At 47.6% G+C, this 20,021-nt stretch overlaps 1 protein-coding gene across 1 annotated transcript in view; it reads left to right on the top strand.

Annotated features, from left to right (window-relative positions):
* The window catches only part of ZBTB40 (zinc finger and BTB domain containing 40), a 49,090-nt gene that overhangs the window by 2,675 nt on the left and 26,394 nt on the right, over positions 1-20,021 (top strand). The window contains 8 exon segments of the mRNA XM_069035222.1: positions 3,025-3,473; positions 4,488-5,016; positions 5,019-5,517; positions 6,119-6,252; positions 10,059-10,186; positions 12,452-12,774; positions 13,283-13,374; positions 13,376-13,426. Coding sequence (XP_068891323.1) covers positions 4,579-5,016; positions 5,019-5,517; positions 6,119-6,252; positions 10,059-10,186; positions 12,452-12,774; positions 13,283-13,374; positions 13,376-13,426 — 1,665 coding nt within the window. The 5' untranslated portion in view covers positions 3,025-3,473; positions 4,488-4,578.

Raw genomic sequence — 20,021 nt, 5'->3', positions numbered from 1 at the left:
TTTACTCTCCAGAGCTAAAACCAGAACATTGCCCCTCACTCAGAGGCCACTGTCATGCCCAAGGGACTGCAGGCTGAGCAACACGAGAGATGTATCCCAGCTTTCTGTCCTACTTCGTTCACTGATTTCCATGAGGATTGTGAAATGAGCCTTTGATTGAGTGCAAATGGGCTGGGATGGGATGAGCCCCTCTCACAGGGCAGAGAGCCTTCAGAGGCTGGCAACTTTGCCCCCTGCAATGATCACTTTGGATTTTAGGTCCTTGAGCAGAGAGCTGAGTGTGGGGAGCAGGAGGGTTTTGGGGTGCTCCTGTGAGCCCCTCTGATCAGCTCCAACGGAAGTGGCATTAACTGAGGACAGAAAAGTTGGATTCTTCCATTTTGCTTGTCTCTTTCTTTACAAAGCTGCATTATCCATGTGAGCACTGCAAGTTCCCTGTCTCTGTGTGGCTGCAGCAGAGCAGCAGGCTGTGGGTCTGTGTCACACAGAACCACTCAGAGGGCTTCATCTTTTGGCAGTGCAGCAATAGTTGTTGGGTTTTTCCAGATTTTTTTTTTTTGAAAGCTATAAAAAGCCTGCTCCATGTGCATCTCCAGGAAGACTTTCAGGCATGGAATACATCCTCAAGCTAGCCACTGAGATGCATACAGGAAGAGCTTTTGTTGTTATGTTATTAATGGCAGCAGCTGTGTTGACGAGCACCTTGTAAAAGTCCTTAATTATATAGCAAGGGATATACAGAATCCTTTTGCTTAAACCTTAGAGGCATTGCAGTTCTTTCTGGGTCTTGTGATGGATGTTCCAAAGGTGTGGATACTGTGGCAGCAGGAACTGTGAGGGACGGATGGTCTCATCTGTGCACCTTTGGGGCCCCTGTCTCTGTAGAGTCTGATTGCTAAAGTGCTCAGTCCTAAATTTCAATTATCTTTTGATGAACCTGGTGATGTACATGGCTTTTGAGTCTGTTTGATCTAGATGGAAGTAATATGAATAATGAAGAGAAGTGATTTAATTTGGGCACACTTTTCAGTTATGTGGATACAACTGGGTATCTCCTTTCCTCCTTCCTTCTTCCTTCGACTTCCCCCAAGAAGGGTTGTTGCTATCAAGAGACCTTTTTCCTGTTCTAATGTAGCTTAAAGAAAACATGATAGCCTCAAGCTGTGGAGGTGTGGGAGGAGAGAAATAAGTGGAAAAAAGGCAGAAAGAACTGAAACTGGACAGTGGAGGGTGATGTTTTCTGCAGACATGTTCTGGACCTCCTTTACTTGGGAGGTTCAGAAGGAAAAGTGTCATCTTTCCTGAAGTGGGTGTCCTGGGAGCAGTCACAGATGACAACTGCTGCTTAAGGATGACAGGGGGACAATTATCAACATGCTGTCAAGTAGAGCCTTAGGAATTTTAGGTGCTGTTGAAAATTTGGCTTAAATGGATTGATCTCGCAGTTTCATTGGAAGTCAGTGGAAGGAAAACTAAGCCACCTTGGTGCTTCCCCTGGAAAGCTGACAGGTTGTGGCTTAAGATGTCCCTCTCAAAGGATTAATTTTGCAAGGCCTGTTTGTTGTGCAGCTCAGCTGGGCAAATGCCCTGTCTCCTTTGTCCCCTTTCTGACCCCAGTGAATGGTATTTTGGAAGAGGGTAGTTCTCATGTGGCTCAGGTGTCAGAGGTCCCAGGAACAGTCTGCTTAAGCTGTGTTTTACCTTAAGTTTTAAGTGCCCAGTGGACCTGACTCCCAAGAGGAGTCAGAGAAGTAGTTTTAAGCTGAAGAAGTGACAATTGGCTTTTTCCTACCAGTGGTGTTGGCAGAGGCAGACAGCTCAGGCTCTGTCAGCACTCATCGCTGCTGAAGTATCAGTTACCTGCTCTGAGAGAGATTCCCAGTTCTGCCCAGTCCCCCAGCCAAATCTCCCAAAAGTCATCTAGAGGATGGCTGGGAGACATAGTCACACAAACTCAGGTGAGAAACGAGATGTAATTTAACAGTGTAGCGGTGGAGGGTCCTCTCCCTAAAAATCAGTTCTTATCATGACTGGGCTCCTTAATGGAAGAGAGGCTTTAGCCAAACCGAAGTTCCTGAGCCTGGAAGTCTGGGAGGCGGTGATGGATGAGCAATTGGATTGCTGGTGGTGGTCCCTTCTGGCCTTAGGCTTTGAATAAAAGCCTGAAGTGTGCTCTGAATAGGGTGCAATTGCCTTGAGGCTGGTCTTGGCCAACACCCCTTGTTATAAATGCCTGTTCTCTTTGGCAGTACTGGATGGTTTGGGTCCCTATAATTAAAGAAATAAAATGTATTTAAACAAATACGTTTGTGCTAATTGCTCAGGACACATTTTCCAGTGCTCTGAGTTGCTGTAATGAAGAAGGGGACGTGCTGGTAGGCTGCTTAGAGCTTCACTGTTTTGAGCTCTCATGAACAAATATGTCTTCTATATTCCTGCCAAGAATAGAGGGAGCAGACGGTGCTGCTGCTTCCTCCAGCTTGTCGCAGTGCAAGCAATAGGTTTCATGCAGAAGGCTATTCATGGCAAAGTGAGCAGACGTCTCTTCCAGGACATCGATGTTTTCTGCTTATCCTTTTGTAAGAAGAGCCGTAGTTGTTATTATTTAACTAGCAGACCCAATTTCAACTCAGATACTGGAAGTCCTTCAGCTTCAGGGAAGGAGTGGGTGGACTAAAACTGCTATTACATTGTGTCTGGCAAAAGAATCGGGTCTGTCTCTTCTCCCACAACCAGCAGCAACTCTGCTGATGGCAGTTTGGTTCCTTGTGATTTAAAATGGCGTGGGAGGAGAGCAGAGCCTGTGTGTTGGATCGAGTGAAAGTGCAGGTGGCCGGCCCTGTGCATGGGTGAGGGGGTGGATCTTGTACTCGGAAAGATGAGCTGCAAATCAGCCAGCCTTTGGTAGTGATGTGCCTGGAGAAGCTCTGGCTCTGTGGGGGGCAGGAGGGTGGGCTATCAGCCCACTCAGGTTTTTCTGCCTTCCAGAGAAGGACCAACCCCGACCCTGTGCTCTTGTTTCAGAAGTACTGAGGAGCGTAACACTTCTGCTTTGAGGTGATGTGAAGACCATCTGTGATCTTCTCCTGGTGATTGAAAAACAAGTTTCATAGCACTTCATCTTTAAAGCCCGAGGGAGCTCTTGGCTGCGCAGGAGAGCTCTCCTGCATGGGTGGGATCCACCAACCATGTTGTTCAGCCTTCTGTAGCTCTGGGATGAGGTGATGTTTCTTCAATTCTTCTGTCTTCCCATGGTCACCACAGGCACTGTCACGCAGAAGGACAGCTGGCGTCCTGCCTACCTGTGGACATGAAGTCCTGCATCCCACAAAAGCTGAGTTCCAGAGGGGTTGGTGCCTTGAAGAAGTGGGATGTCAGCTCAGCCTGCACCCAGCATCTGCTCGTGACATGATTTGGTACAAGTTGGGAGTTGCTCTGAGCCTGATTTCATGCGAGGCAGAGCTTCGAGATTGGTGTGTGTGCATTGGTTTGTTAAAGCTCGTACCCTGGTGATAGGCTGTATTACTCCTGTTCTCTGCAAGAGAGCAGGAAGCTGACTGCAAAGATTTTAATCATTGAAGGTCATGTAATTCATGTCAGTCCAGTTGCTCTTTCTCTAATGCTTATACTGCTTTGTGGCCCACGCCAGTGTTAGGCATCCTAGTGTGTAGACAAGGCAGTAACATCTTTATCTTATCTAGCTTAGATAAAAACTCCTGGTGTCCCACTGATAAAAATTTTGTTAGCAAATGTCCTATCTGTTCTCCCTCCTGCAATGGGGTGGGGGGGGGGGGGGAAGTTAAAGGAAGGCTCTGGTAGATGGGATAAGGGTTATGGACTTCTGCCAAGCATTACATTTTAGGGGAAATAAATTCATAAGTTCATAAATTGATTCATAAATTCATATAAGTTCATAAATTGATGAACTGAGACCATGGTGTGCTGAGAAGGGGGTGCTGAAGGCCCTGGGTTGCAAGCAGACCTCTGTCTCTAATGTTCACATGGCCCTGCTCATCTTACCAGTGATGTAGGGGAGAAAATGAACTGGTCCCAAATCACTTAGTGCTTTGCAGGCCCAAACGAACACCTCAGATTCTCCTCTCTGTTTGGTAGATGATCTGAACAGGTCTTCCTGCCCTGCATCCCCACCTGCCTTTCAGAAACCAGCTGCTGAATTCAGCATCAGCTCCAGCCCCTGGCTGAAGGCACAGCCTGGCACTGCAGTGCGTGATCTGATAGGCACTCATACCTCTGTGAGATGTATGGCACATTTTTATAGCTCCTGGGACTTGGGACTCAGTACTCAGTCCAAATCTGCTCATTTAGGTTTGAACACTATCTAGACTCTTCAGCTCTCACAGTCAGTTGCTGAATTTGGGGAGTTCAGAATGAGGATCTTGCTGTAACCAAAGAACTGAAGCATAGTAAACTACTAAAATGTGTAAACTGAAAAGTCATTTTTCTTACTCTTTCTTTCTGTCTTGTAGAGAAAAATGCTCCAGGATCCATTTCCTTTTCATTATCTGGGGTTTGTGAAAGCAGTGTGGAGACCAAGGCAAGAAGAGGCCAGTAGGTGCCATGGAGCTTCCCAGTTATGGCTGGAAGCTGCTGCCCCAGTTGTACGCTCTCTGCAACTGCACCATCTTCATTGGGAACATGCATTTTAGAGCACACGAGGTGGTTTTGGCTGCTGCCAGCCTGCTGTTTAAATCCCTGTTGGACAGCACAGACACCATCTCCATCAATGCTTCTGTGGTGACTCCTGAGTTTGCACTCTTACTTGAGATGATGTACAATGGCAAACTCCCACTGGGGAAACACAGTTTCACCAAAGTTATCTCCGTGGCAGATAGTCTGCAGACGTTTGATGTGGCTGTTAGTCGCAAAAACCTCCTCAGGGATCTCATGAGCTGTTCTGCTCAGGACCAGGTAGTGAGAGGAGTCTCCAGCCAGGAAGCAGATTCATCTGGAAACCAGGCTGAAGCTAATTACTTGAGTTTGCACTCTTACTTGAGATGATGTACAATGGCAAACTCCCACTGGGGAAACACAGTTTCACCAAAGTTATCTCCGTGGCAGATAGTCTGCAGACGTTTGATGTGGCTGTTAGTCGCAAAAACCTCCTCAGGGATCTCATGAGCTGTTCTGCTCAGGACCAGGTAGTGAGAGGAGTCTCCAGCCAGGAAGCAGATTCATCTGGAAACCAGGCTGAAGCTAATTACTTGCCCCAGTCTGGAAGACCCGATGAAGAAAAAACATTTGTCATCCTCACTCAGAGAGTTTCTCCTTTACCTGGCCCTGTAGAAGCAGAAATGGAAGCAGGTGTTTCTCCTCCTGGCCAGGAACTTACTGTGAATCCTACCTAGGCTCACCAGGACACAATGTTGAGTGACTCCAGGTCCCTCCAGGAGGATTCAGGCTCTGGCCCTGATCAGCCTGCCCACGCTGAGTGGAGTAGCTCTGTGGAAGAGGAGCTTGCTGAGCCTCCAGAGGGGAAAGGGCGATCGAGGGATTTAGGTGAGACTTCACAGGTCTGGGCACGGCATTGCCTCTTATTTGCAAGATGTTGACTCACATTTTCCTGTTCTGAGGTATTTTTACTCTGTGTTCGATCTTCTTAGTTTGCGCTGGGTTGGGAGCAACTGCAACGTATCCCAGTTCTGCAGGGATTTTCTTCCTTTGGCTTTTGTAGTTGCTTCATGCTCATTGCTCTGCCAGAGCTGTAGCGAGCAAAACTTTTCTTGCTCAGGCATGTGATTGCATCTGCCATGCAGTGGGATCTGTGTTAGTGCAGGACATGGGGCTGATCAGACAATCTGTCTAACAGCAAGTGAACAGAGTTGCTTGCTAATGCAACCTTATCCTTTAAACTCCTGTTCAGCATGGGGGGAAAACAGAGGCTGTACTGGGTTTAAAATAAATGTTCCATTTATAACTGGTGTTAAATAAACCGTTGGTTTTCCCTCCAGGCTGTGTGATGTCTTCAGAAGGGATTTATAAGTCACAGTTTTCCTATTATAGCCAATGTGCTGGTTACAAACTGATGCCTTTCAATCACATCACGCTTTCTGTGAATCTCTTCAATTAGCAAATAACTCATCTTGTTTCTCTTGCACAGCAGCAGAGAGCAAAAGCTGTAAACTGGATTCCTTTGTTGGATATGAAAGTGTTTTTTCTGAAGCTCTTTCTGATGCCCAGGCTGTGCTGAAAAGACTAGAAGAATGCAGAGAAATTGATGCCTCTCAAAAGGAGGTAGGTGTGCTTACTTCCATAAATGATGCAAGGTTTTTCTTCACCCTGCTAAGGGCTGTAATAGTTTGTGCCTTGTTTAGGAAATTGTTTCATGGGAAACTGGTGCCTGGTTGCTTGAAGGGCAACATGTGCTCACCTGCGTTAACACCCTGGAGAGAAGCATCTGTAAATGCAAGTTGCTCGGGGTAAAGAAGTATGTCCTGCCCTGAAGACATCCTTGTGTTGTAGGAGAGCTCCAGCACAGATTTCTCTCCTCCTGTTTATGCCATTTGCTTTAGGAACTATATCGACTTGTAAATGACTGACATATGAGATCCCAAAATAGATTTCCCGAGCCCTCGGCACTGTCTTGCTGTGAAGCATCTGCTGCTCTCTGTGTATGGCAGAGCTGCTGAGGGAGGAGTGGGACAGGGGGTGGCAGGGGGAGCTGGGTGCTGCCCCATGGTGCTTCTCCTGCCAGTGTGCTGCTTTAAGAACAGTCGGAGCTGGCAAATGATGCTCTGTTCCTGTTGGAGGGGGTAACTGAGTCTGCTGCTGAGCGTATGCTGAAGGGTTCTCTGGGCTCTGAGCAGTGGTAGCCAGATGCCACCCATTGTCCCAGATCAAAGTCAAGACAGAAAACAGAATGTGATGTCTGTACTAGTGTGACAGTGGAACAGGAGGACACAGAGCTTGGGAATGATTGTGGCGAGTCCAGGTGGGCACTCGTGCTGGCTGCACACTGCTGTGCAGTGGCAGGGTCTGCAGAAAAGCTGTGGCCAGTGTGGAGCAAGGATGGGACTGTGCTTGCTGTCCTCAGCCTGGCCATTTCTGGTAGAGCATTTTTCATATCAGGCTGCATGAACTGCCCTGCGTGCCTTTCTGAAGGGGAAAAAGTATTACTGTTTCACTGCTGGCTCTTACATGGCTCCCTGGTTATTCAGCCTTTGGAGGCTGTTCCACAGGCCGGGGGCTGCCATGCTCTCTAGGTTCCCATGTAGTTACTGGCTGGAAGCTGTCTAGATCAGAGTCCCTCCGGTAGCAGTGTGATCACAGGACATGGTACATTTTGGCCATTGTGGCATTCTGCTTATAAAAGCCCAAGACCACATCTCTATTAGATAAAAACCCAAACCTGTGACAGCAGGGGAGGAGAATTCCCTTGAGTTGGGGAGTGCAGGATTGTTTTCTGCTGAGCCCTTAAATGTTCATGGAGGGAAGCGTGTGTTCCCTTAGCTGCTGGTTCTGCTGATGTTGTGGAATATAATATCTGGGGAGCTTTAGGAGAGAGGTGTGGGTCCTAATTCATGTTTGCAGTAGCAAGCACAAGCCCATCTGGGCAGACAAGCACATCTGAGTGCCCTGCTCAGAGAAGGATTAGATTTTTGTATGTTTGTTTTTCACCATGACCAGATAAATATGTCAGGTTTAGGGTTTTACCTGTTGTCCACGTTTACAAATGTGGATGGGTGCTGCCAGAAGGGATTTGGCAGCTCCACGCCCCCATGCCAGTAGGCCCTGTCCCTGCTGCTGCCTCCCCTTAGTGCTGCTGGCAGGGCAGAGCTGTGCTGGCAGGTGAGGTGCAGCTTCTGCACTGCACAACAGCCTCGTTTGCTACTCCTTTGCAGTCACTGCTGTTTCGTGTTCCTTCAGCACTTCAGACCCAGCAGGGAAGGTTTACAGATCCATTCCTGGCCCTTTGTGCTCCCAAATGAGCTGTTACAGGAGGAGCCAAGCGAGAGGTTGTGGAGCTCAGAGCCAGTTTGGGTGTCTGACTGCAAAGTGGTAGCTGGACAATTTTTCTGCAGCTATAAATAAATGCTGAATAAATGTGAAATGGATTTTCTTTAAGCCTTCCTGAAAAATCACTTTTCAACTGTGACAAGCATGAAAAGTGTCAACCCCAGGGCAGTGGGGAGAACAGGCTGCAGCCTGTTATAAGCAAGAGCTCAGTGAGATCTGTCCCTCTCTGAGCTCTCCTCTGGGACCAGCAGGACCTGTGGACCATAGCACTGAGTCTCTTTCCAGCACACAGAGCAGCTTTTCCCCACAAGAGCCTGGTGTTTCCTTTGGGGGGAAAACACAGCGGTGTATTTTTAAAGTCATGCTTGAAGTGCAAGTTCAGCTCCAAAGAGCCGAACTCGGATGTGTAGTTCAGGCTGAGGTTGTGCCAGCGGTAGGTGTCAATGGGTTTTTTTCTCTCATTTTCTTTTCCCTCCCCTTCTTTGTATTCTTTTGCTAGTAATTTGCTTGAAGTTTTGGGTGCCTCAGGGCAAGTAAAAGTGTGTCTGGAAGCCGGTGAGACACTTCTTTGCAGAAAGCATTCTTGCTGGTTGTGCTTGCCCTGCTGCATGGGAGATCTCCCATTCGTTGGGAGTATTCTCTCGGGAGCCTTTTGAAAGTAGCTGATCTCTCTAGGCAAACGCCGGTTGTTTTGAGCAGTAAAGCCTGGGCAGCGTAGGAGTTCACGGGGGTTTTGCCAGCTTGCCTGTTGGCACCAAGGCTGTCCTGGTGTAGGCTCCGCTGGATTCAGTGGAATTTGGCCTTGGATAGGTCTCTATTTCTTTTCCTTTGCTGGTGAACTCATCTCTGCATGGTGTCTTGTTCTGTGCAGCACTCCGGTCTGCTCCCCTCTGCTGTTCCTGCCTATTTTCTCCTACCTCCAGTGGAGACTCGTCTGGTTGTGGGGTTTTTCCCCAACAAGGTTTGTGGTGCAGGGCTGGCTTTTGTGAGAACTATTGCTTCTCTCTGAGTTTGATGTTCTGTTCTGCTCCCCAGGCTGAAAAATGCAGATGAATTGCTTTTCAGTTTAGGGAGATGTGACTTCTGGGGTTGTTTCTGTTTTATAGTTTCTCTGTTTATTTCATATAAACTATTCCTATCTAATTTCATTCTGGCTTGGATGAAAACTGCTTGGAAAAGAGAACAAGACTGAAATTGCAGTTATTTAAGGAAGCGTAGAAGAGCTTTGCTGGTGTCAAGTCTTATCTTCCTGTGCTCTCTTAGAGAAACTCAATTCAAATTATTGCACAGCTCATTTGTTCCCTCTACTACTGGGTTCAGATGAAGTGGGGGAGCGTTGATTCCCCACGTAGAATAAATGTCACTGTGTTTGTGGATCATTTCCATTGCCTGTGGGCCTGTCCAGTCATTGTTGCCCTTCATTTGCAGCTGCAGGGATTTCTGGATGAGGCAGAAGAAAAAAGTTTTCTGTTATCTTCTGCATCCTGATTAGGAGAAAGAGCTTGTGAGGGCTTGGGGTTTTTTTTCATGGTGACAGAGCTAGAAAACTTTTTTTTCCTGTGTTCTGGTGTATTTTTGTAGAAGTTTGGGCCGAGCTTTTGTTCTTGTTGTGTGGAGCAAGCAGGGGGTCAGTGTTTTCCACAGAGCCTTCCTGGGGTCTCCTCATGAGTCATGTACAGATGCAGGCTTGAAAAAAAAAATCACTTTAGCTTTCTGAAGGCAAAATGTGAATGTAGTTTTTATCTGATTATTGTATGCACAATACAATAGTTGATGGATAGTTGATTGACTTCGTGGTGGGATCACAGCAGGGGAGCTTCTCTGAGGGTTAGGTGTGTGGAGCCAGTCCTGGGGCTGTCCATGCCACTCACCCTGTGAGCAGCAGCAGCCTATGGAACAGCACTGCTCAGTTTCCAAAGGTCGCATAACCACGGAACCATGGAACAGCCAGCAGTGAAACAGTCCCTAACCATGCAGGTTTCCAATCACTTTTTAATGTTTTCTTCACCTTCTCTACATCAAAACCCAGAGCAGTGTGCATTTACAGAGGACTGATGATTGTGGCTGTGGAAATTTCCCCACAGTGCCCGGCCTTCTGCGGTGTACCTGAGTGTCCCTCGGGTCTGAAGGAAGTCAGCTTCTTCTGCCACCCTGAGCAGGTGCTTCCCAATCTATCTCTTGCAAATCCCTACCCACCACCCTCTGGATGCTTGCATTCACTCTAAAGCTGATGCTTGAAGGAGATTACTCAGAAATAGTGAGTAAATTGGCTTTTGCTGGGATGTGCTCTCACAGTGGGAGCAGGACCATGGATAAGGCATGAAAAGCTGTAACCACACTCATCCACCTGCAGGGAAGAGTTAATGGCAGCTGGGCTAATGACTGCCCTGTGTGCTCTCCCTCTCTCCTCACATCCCTCTTTAGTCTCAGTTATGGGCCACTGCACATTGCTTGGGGGGGATGTACATTACTTGTGCATGTGGTTGAGGTCCTCTCTGGAAAAATATGGAGGATGTGGAGATAGATATGGAGACAGGAGACCTACCTTCTGGATCCTTACCTGCAGAGGTTCTTGATCAGAGCTTGCTGTGGTCATGGGAAGGTTTGAGATGAACTGCGAAGGCTTTTCCATGGTGTGTGACGTGTTCCATGGTGCTGAGGTGGGAGCGTTGTGGCCACCAGAACTGATATCCTCAACTGGGACCAAACTTCTGGGGTGCCATGGAATCTGTTTGGTGGCACAGCTCTGACCAAGCTTAGGCCAGGTCTTGGTGACTCAATTTCCCTGTGTAGAGAGGCAGTCTCTTCCTCCCATGTGGAAGCTGGATGTGTGCTAATTTGTGCCAACTTGGCCATGAAGCGTTTTGCAGTGTCCCAGGCAATGAAAGCCTGGTGGATCAGGCTGTAGTGTGAGGGCACATTATGACTGAGTGGAAGCTGGGATTCCAGCTGGTATCAGTATTTCTCCATTTTTTCCAGGGTCTTTGGGAATTGTTAGTGCTTCGAAGTAAGTCTGAAATGTATTGTGTGCTCTTTCACAACAATGCTGAAAAGCTGTTGTTCCCATTGAGCAATGCATCTAAGGAAATGTCTTTTGGAAAGAGCCAATAAATAGCAGAGCATTTCAGTTACTGAAAGCTCATTTTCCATTAACCAAATTCATGCACTGAGGAAGGGATGTTACCTGGGGCTCTGGGTAGCAATGCTGTGCTGATTTTAATGAAAAACCCCCAAAATTAAAAAATATATTGCAACAATGCAAGTTACTTTTCATCCATATTAGTGCAAACATGGATTTGGCAGGATCTGAGCAGCTTTAGGGTGGTGAGAGTGGAGATGTTTTGTGTTTTACATGCTCATTTTGATCTGGAAGGGGCCAGGCAAGCAAATCTTGAGAACAAACACAATCTAGTTATCAAGTATCATTACAAATTAATGTTTGCATTAAAAAAATACCTTTAAGTTTGTTCTTCAGCACATCTGCATTTTTCTTTACACCAGAGCCCTTCATGTCCACACTCTCTGTTCGGCAGGCACACTGCTGTGAGTGGGAAGAGCTGGGACTGCTGCAGTTTCCCCTCTGTGGAGTCGTTGCAATAGGTCATTGCAGTGCCCTGCTGCCCTAATGTGTGAGCATTTACACCTGCTAGGAAACGCCAGTCTACCGGTGCGGCCCCAAGCAGTTGCATTCAGTCTTTTTATCATCGGAATAAAAATGACAATGACAGCACAAAATGGCCATTCTCCCTGGAGCAGAGCTGAAGTTCCCACTTCAAAGGTACCTTTATCGCATCCCTGGAGTCTCCAGTAAAGGCTGCCTGCTCTGAAAGGCTGGCATCTCTCCTGGAGAGCTGGGGAGCATGTGTCTTCAGGGGCAATATTTACAGCATTAAAGGATGCTGGGGAAATGGGAGCAGGAGTTCCAGCTTATTTCTTTGCCTTTTATTTCCATAACTGTACAGGCATATTTGCCTCTGGTTGCTGTTTCAGGTCACTGAAGTAGATTTTGGGTTTGATTGCCAGGTGTGCTGACAGCCCTTGGCACTCAGAGTTTGCATGCCTCCTCTCCAGAGTTTTCTCTAGGAAACAGAACTCCATTGTGATAGAGAATGGAGATTCCTGAAAGTTCCACTTGAAATGCTCTCTGCTTTCTGTGCAAGTGATCCCTCCTTGTTCTGCAGCAAGAGCCAGTATCTCTTGCTCTAGCTTTGCCTTCCAAAGTAGCAGTGTTTAATTCATGCTTTATCAGGTCTTTTACACTTAGCAGTCTTTGGCTATTTGGACATGAAGAAATGTTTGGTGTTGGAACCAGCTCCAGTTTGTGGGATTTGCTCTATGGATAAGGGCTGGCAGCAGGACTTGCTGCCCTTCTTCCCAGGGTGGGCGGCCACAGGCCAGAGCTTGGGTTCAGTGGTGTGTGTCTGTGTGGTTACTTTTTTGTTCTGTTTAATTTTTTGTCCCCTGACTGAAATCCCAGGATTCTGCTTGTTGTGTCTGTCTGTATAGGGCAGTCGACTCTGTTCTCTAAACTTACTTCCTGCATTTCTGTTCTGCTGTACGCTCTGGCTGCCTGTCTGGCCAAAGCAGAGAAGCAGTCAGTGTTCAAGGAGCTGCTGGGAAAAGTGAAGGATGCTTGGTCCCAGGATGCTCACACCCAGGATAGTGACACTTGGGACACTCGGCCCCTGGACACTCAGACCCTCATGTCTTTTCTGAAGCTGTTTCAAGACACGAATCCTGAGCTGAGAGTGGCTTTGCTGGAGAGGGAACACAGCAGCAGAGAAGCCCCACAGTACGCAGGTAGGAAATTGGGTGCAACCTCTGGCAAAGTGAGTGGGCAACCTTACAGAGAAACGCTGTATCCAGATGTGGGAGGTTTATCATGTGCTGGCCAAGATCCTGGAGCATTTCTGCCTGTAGCAGGAGGTATAGCTGTACAGGGCTCTCCCCACTGCTGCCTGGAGGGCTGGATCAATGGCTGGCAGCCAGTGTGGGTCAAAGCAGAGCTGAGCCTTGGGATTGAAAACTTCTTTTTTACTCGAGTCTGACACAAAACAGTGGCCTTGCAAACCTGGTGTTAACCTCCAGCTTGCTTTATGGCTTTGTGCTCTGTTAGATAAATGAGACATTTTCCTTTCATAGAGTTTAAAGAGAATAGTAAAGTGATTTTCCTCTGCTGCTTGTGCTTGGGATGAGCTTTGCTATTCACTTAGATCTTTCAGAGAGTCTCCCTTGCTTCAGGAACCTGTCAGTTTCTTCAGACTGGCTTATTTCTTCTCTTGTGTTTCTGAATATTTTTTCCCCCCAGAGAGCACAGCCGAGGAAGAGACGTTGACCGCTCTCTTGTTGTGCTGCAGGGAGGAGCTGATCCAGAGTGTGACACAGCTGAGCCCCATCATAAGAGTTTCTGGAGGCAGTAGAAGAGGCATTCCTGACCGCCTCCAAGAAGCAGGTTAAAATAATCTGAAATAGGCAAATGGTGTGGGCGAGGTGGGGTGTGTGTGTCTGCAAGGCAGCATTGTACACATGGTTTACCATGTGATCGGCAAGCCTCACCTGGCACTTCCACCTGCCTTCTGCACAGCATCGACTGCATGTGTGTGTGGTCTCAGGTCCTTCTGTTCTGGACTGTGGGAATAGTGAAAACTGAGCAGTGAAGGCAACCTTGAAACCAGGAGCGGTGTCAGACTACCCCTGCGAGGGGAGCCTGGGCCAGAGGAGGTGCCTGGTACTCCTTATACCCCCAAAAAAGCCTTTTTGGGAGCAAGGACAAGGCTCTATATGGGAGTTTAAACAGAACCACTAATACCTCTCTGCTACCTGCTCGTCAGTTCCTGGTCATCAGCTAACGCAACCGAGGGCTTGTAACCACAAGCGTGCCCTCGGGCAGAGGGGACGCAGCGTTAGCCTCCACAACATCCTCGCTGGACGGCTCTGTGGAACAGGCGTGAGGTGGGTGCTGGCTCCTCCTCAGAGGAAGCACATCGGGCGGCCGATGGATTAGGCTCGTGTTAGCCCGGAGGCAAAGAAGGCGGGAGGGGCTTCTGGTGTGAGTTCCAACACGTTTATTTGCAGGAGGGTCCAGGGACCAGAGAAAAGCCCCGAGAAGAAGCAGGCTCACCCCTTTATGGGGGGGTGGAGCAAGGCAGGGAGAGAGAAAACAACCAATGGGGTACAAGCGGAGGGGAGGATACAATTTTTCAGAACAAATGGGGAAAACAGGGAGGCAGGAGTCATAACAGGGAAACAATTAAGAACTAAAAAAGGGAGAACTTTCTGGAACAGGGGGAGGTAATTTAAGATTGGGAGCCACCCACGGGGAGGTAACCTAGATCTTTTCTGGTCTGCCTTCCGATCCACTGTCCTGGGTGGGGAAATCCAGTGGGTGGCCCTGGTTTGACTGACATTTGATGGTTTCAGCCCGAGAGCAGGCTGAGCCACCCCAACAATCAGGTTCCCTTTCATCTGTCTCCCAGCTTTGTCTTTTTTGCAACTCTTACCACACGGTTGCTTGCAAGATCCACTAAATGATTTGGTTTTATTTTTTATGTGTTGAAGGCAGCAGTTGTTGGGAGGACTGTTGCTTTCCTTTCCTGTAAGCAACTGCACTCTGTATGCTGATTTGCAGAAGCCATAAAGGACAAAATACTGTTTATAACTTGCTTTCCTTTGTCTTTTAGGGGAGCTGGCTGTACCCTCTGCAACTGGAACTTACAGGGTGCCCTCACATGCTGTGATCAGAACACAGCTTGAGACCTCCTGTCCTAGTTTGTCACATCTCTGAGCTCCCCTGACACAGGATTATAATGAGTGGAAAGTTGTGCTCAGTGGCATGAATGATCTTTGCTTTCTGTCTGAGTAAGCCTGACCAGAGCCACAACAGGTGGGCTGAGAACTTCTGCCCAACTCATAAGCCCCTCAGTTAAGGTCTCATGATCCCTCATCACGGCCAGCATGGAGCATCCGTGAACACAGGCACGGATTGGAACAGGAGACCCAAAAAGTATTGCCTAAGAGGCATCTGCTCTGTCCTTGTGGGCTGGGGTATGACTGGTGTCACTGGCGTGTGACTCGTGACTGATGAATTTTTGCCTCCAAAAGCACATAGCTGATCCTGGAATGCAGATGTGAGAGGAGAGAGCAGGGTATGAGTACAGCAAAGGACTTGGCATCTGTTGGGGGCATTGTGGCTGTCAGCAGATACCCGTGGGGGGGGCCTGGAGCTGCAGCTTCATCGGCAGTGGGGAGATTAGGATTTTCATATATGTCTGTTTGTGTTGCAGTGCCTTCTGTTACAGGCTTCACCTTTTCCCTGCTCTCTTCTCTTTGTCTTTATGGAAATAGGTGGTTAAAATTCAGCAAGTTTTTATCTCCATTCACAATGAAAAAACCAAACACAACCCCTCAATAATAAACCAAAACCCTTCTGCCATCATAATTCTGCTCCTTGGGCACAGGATACAGCCTGTAATTGCATCATCATGTACTGCAGAGCTCCTGCCTGGTTCGGTGGAGGAACAGTGTTTTGTTTCATCCTCACCAGTCACTGTGTGCTCTGTTTGCTACAGAGCCTCTAGACCCTGCTCCGAATACCAAATCCTGCTCCTCTTTATGGGATCCCTTTGTGCTCTTGTTTCAGCCCACAGTTTCCATCAAATGACAGATCTATTTAGGGAGCACTCTCGTGAGGCTGGGGGCAGAGCTCTGTCCTGCTGTGGCGCAAGAAAACGAGAGAAATTGCCAAGTGTGGACTGACATTGGGGGGGGGAGGGGGGTATTTGTTTAATTCCACCCCCTCTCCCCCAGACAAGTGGGAAAGTGTTAATTATTCCAGAAGTTAAACTGATTAAAACGGTGAGCCCATGGCAGGTAGGATCCCTGGTGTCTCAGGTGTAGGGCTGGGAAAACTTACATGGAATTAGCAGCCACTTCTGAAGGTTTTGTCTTCCCTGGTTCATCCAGTGTCGCACTGGAGCTCTGGGCTGGCAGGGATGGGATCTAGTTCTCCAAGGTTCATAATGATGAAGCTTTCCTTTTTCTTCTCACAGTCACTGCCTCATTAGCTACACACTTATTCAGCAAGACAAGTGCGGTTTCTCGTGGAACAGCCTTTTTTCTTGGCAGCTGGGTTCTTTCTGTGCCTGGTCCGAGCTGTGCATGGAGCAAGTTTGGTTTTCTTTGCTGGAAAACCAGTACACGATGTTTTATGAAACATCTTTGTAAATATCTGTTTTTTCTGGGTAACTTTTGAACCTAGTTTTTCTCTTTTTTGAGTGCTTAACTTCTGTGGCTTTTTTGGTGTTTCTGTAATTGGGAAGGTGGGGTGGAGGATTTGGGTACAGATTATCACTTAAGAGAAATAAAGTGGGTACAGAGGAAGAGTAGGTAACCTTTCCTGTGTGGTGCCCCACATGGCTTAGGTTGTTGCAGAGTTCAGAGTGACCAGTCCACAATACAGCCCTGAACCCAGAAAATCAGAGTAGGTAGTAGAAACATCAGCCCTTTCCTTCTGTCCAGGCTCTCTTCTAGAAGGCACCTGGGTATTCTGAGCTTGTGGTTTCTCTCCCCTTTGACTCCAGTGCCTGCGCACCTTGATGCTCAAGCTGCTTCAGAGCTCAGACAGGTATCAGGGATAGTATGAGCAGGTTGCTGGCCACTGCAGGAATCTTAACTGGGTGCACTGGGGATGGAAAAATCCTGCTGCAAGCAGAACTGGGGGATGTTTTCTAATTGTCTCACCCGGTGTTGTCAAAATAAGTCTTAAAATGTCACCACTGCATCTCCCACTCCCATCACTTCTGCCTGGGAGCAGTGGTAGGTTACAGCAGGAGCTCCCCAAAGGATGCTGCTCTTGTAGCTCTTTTTGTGTTCTCTCAGAAGAGGACTTCAGACTAAGGGATCCAGAGGCAGGTCGGTGTGATTTGAATGGGAGAATACATCAGCAGGTTCACTAACAGAGTTTGGGCTATAAAAGGACAGATCTTTAGAAATGAAAGAAACTAATTAAGGAGTTCAGGTGCTCATTAGAGCACAGGAGGAGCTGTTGGATTAGTTTCTTTTATGTTAAAGGTAGGAGAACTGTCTGAAGTTTGCCTCCTGAATGAGAGAGAAGAACTTATATGAGAGGTTACAGACTTGAGTGAGTGAATAACTTGAGGAAGAGCTTTAGGACATTCAGGGAATGGCTGAAATGTCTGACTGGCAAACAAATATACTGTAGGGCTATGGCTTGTGGCACATCAGCCTGCTGGGCATCATGGCAGATATTGTCTGACCAAGAAAAAAGTAAGGAGAGGAGATGACCTGCAAATTCATGGCTTAGCCTGGAGCTTGATCCAGAAGAAACACAGAAACAGAAATTTCCTGCAGCTGAAGGGAAATCACAACTCAAATGACATCCCTCAACAGTCAATTAGGACCAATCTGAAAGCCTTCTATGATGGCATGGCAGGATGGGTCAATGAGGGGAGAGCAGTGGATGGGTGTCTACCTCAACTTCATCAAGACTTTTGATACTGTCTCCCACAACATCCTCATAGGTGTGCTCAGGAAATGTGGGTTAGATGAATGGACAGTGAGATGGATCAAGAAACTGGCTGAATGGCAGAGGGTTATGAACAGTGATGCAGAATCCAGCTTGGGGGCCTGTAATCAGTGGCATTCGCCAGGGATCAATACTTATTCAACCTATTTATCAACGCCCTGGATGAGGGATAGAACGGGCCCCGAGTGGGTTTGGTGATGATACATAACTGGAGGGAGCGACTGATACACCTCAAGGCTGAGCTGTCATTCAGCAGGACCTTGATAGGCTGGAGAACTGGGTGGAGAGAAACCGAATGAGCTTCAGTAAGGGCAAGTGTAGGGTCCTGCACCTGGGGAGGGATGATCCCCAGTACTAGAACAGCTTGGGGGCTGAACTACTGGAGAGCAGCTCTGCTGAAAAGGCCCTGGGAATCTCGGTGGGTGCCAAGCTGTCCATGAGCTGGCAGTGTGTCCTTGCAGCCAGGAGGGCCAGTGGAATCCTGGGGGGCATCGGGAAGAGTGTGACCAGCAGGTCAAGGGAGGTCATCCTGCCCCTCTACTTGTCCTTGGTGGGGAACACCTGGAGTGCTGTGTCCCGTTCTGCCCAAGAAAAACAAGGGGCTACTGGAGAGGGTCCAGTGGAAGCCACAAAGGTGATGAGTGGCCTGGAGCATCTCTCTTATGAGGAGAGACTGTGGGAGCTGGGCCTGGATAGTCTGGAGAAGACTGAGAATGTATCTCATTAATGCATACAAATATCTCAAAGGGAGGTGCCAAGAGGATGGTGCCAGACTCTCTTCAGTGGTGCCCAGCAAGAGAACAAGTAGCAGTGGCCATAAAATAAAACATAAGAAGCTCCACCTCAGTATGAGGAAGAACTTCTTTTCATTGCAGGTGGCAAACAACTGGAACAGGCTGCCCAGGAAGGGTGTGGAGTCTCCCTCTCTGGAGACAATCCAAATCCCCCTGGACGAGTTCCCGTGTCACCTGCTCTGGGTGATCCTGCCGTGGCAGGGGGCTTGAACTACATCGTCTCCAGAGGTTGCTTCCGACCATAACTGTTCTGTGATTCTGTGAACAGATGGGAAGAGCTGACAGCAAGTGACAGCAAGGCTTCTTATTTACTGTTCTCCAAACCAAGAGTGGTCCTGACAACTGATGAGCAGGACCAGACTGTGGGTGCACAGGAAAGGTATTGGGAGAGGCTGGAGAGCACATACAGCTGAAGCTTGTAAGCAAAAAAAAAAAAAAAGAGAAGATGCAGTAAAGGGTGTTCAGTAACTTGTTTCTGCTTGACCTGGGTTCTTTATTTGATGAGATAAAAATGGGTTTTTTTCTGCCTTGATCTACATCTAGAGCAAAGCATTTGAATTTCATGTGAGGAAGTTGTTAAGCTAGAAGTATTACCGCAGGCCTGGTTCCTACAGTATATCACCGTGTCCTGCAGCCATAGGGAAGAGGAGGAGAGATGATCCAGCAGGCAGGAATTGTGCAGCAAGATTGATTGATTTAATTATTTTGCAAACTCTTTTTATAGACTTTTTTCTTCATAGTCTAATTGGACAAAGGGCCAGCCACCCCTTGGGGGTGATTGGCTAAAATCCTAAAACATTCATTGTCAAAATATTTTTCTACTATACCATAAACAAGACTTTTCAAGGTTGCAGGTGGCTTGGTTGTTTACATTCCCTGCTACCTTTCTGTGAGAGAGAAAAGTCTCTCACGGACTTAGAAAATAACAAGAAAATCCTTGCTAGCAGCATTTTTGTACCTACAATTCCCCCTTTTTGTTTTATAAGATAACAACTCCACTATTAATCCTAAATAGAAATCGACATCAGTTATTAATTCTAAATATGTCCTTAAGGCTTTAATGATCTGACTCCATAACAAGAAATTTAAAGTTCAGTCTCTGCTTGTAGAAGGACCATCCCAATCTCTGCTTGCAGAAGGACCATCTGCCTGATGGTTGACATCCTGGTCATCATCAGAAGAGTCATTAGGCTGATAATCTACATTCTGGTGGCCATTTGGATGATTGGCATTCTGGCCATCATTTGGAGGTTGCCTGTTCTGCCTCTGGTGCTGTAGGTCAGGGCGAACGCATTTTGAAGGTAGCCACCGTACTCCAGTATCTGTGGAAACGCAAGCATAGCCACGACCCCAAACGATGAGCTCATGAGGGCCTTCCCACTGGTTAGTGAGTAAATTCCGCACCCAGACTTTTGCCCGGGGCAGTTGTCTGTCACCTGCAGACTGCAATGAGAGAAAATGATTCAGAATAACAGGATTATTTGAATTTTGTGGTACTGTAAGGTGATTAATTGTATACAAAGCTTTTTCTAGTTGGCTTCAGTAACCAAATTCAAAGGTTCCTGTGAGAATCATTGAAAAGACATGATAACAGCTCTTAATTCAACTAACTGAGCAGAGTCTGACTCGGATTGGTGCATTAATCAACCACCTCAAAGGCAGTGTAGGATACTACGCGCCCTTACGCACAGTGACCTCTGCTAAAAATT

The sequence above is a fragment of the Aphelocoma coerulescens genome, chromosome 21 (assembly GCF_041296385.1).
Source record: "Aphelocoma coerulescens isolate FSJ_1873_10779 chromosome 21, UR_Acoe_1.0, whole genome shotgun sequence".
Lineage (NCBI taxonomy): Eukaryota > Metazoa > Chordata > Aves > Passeriformes > Corvidae > Aphelocoma > Aphelocoma coerulescens.
This window is presented reverse-complemented; position numbering and strand designations above follow the sequence as displayed.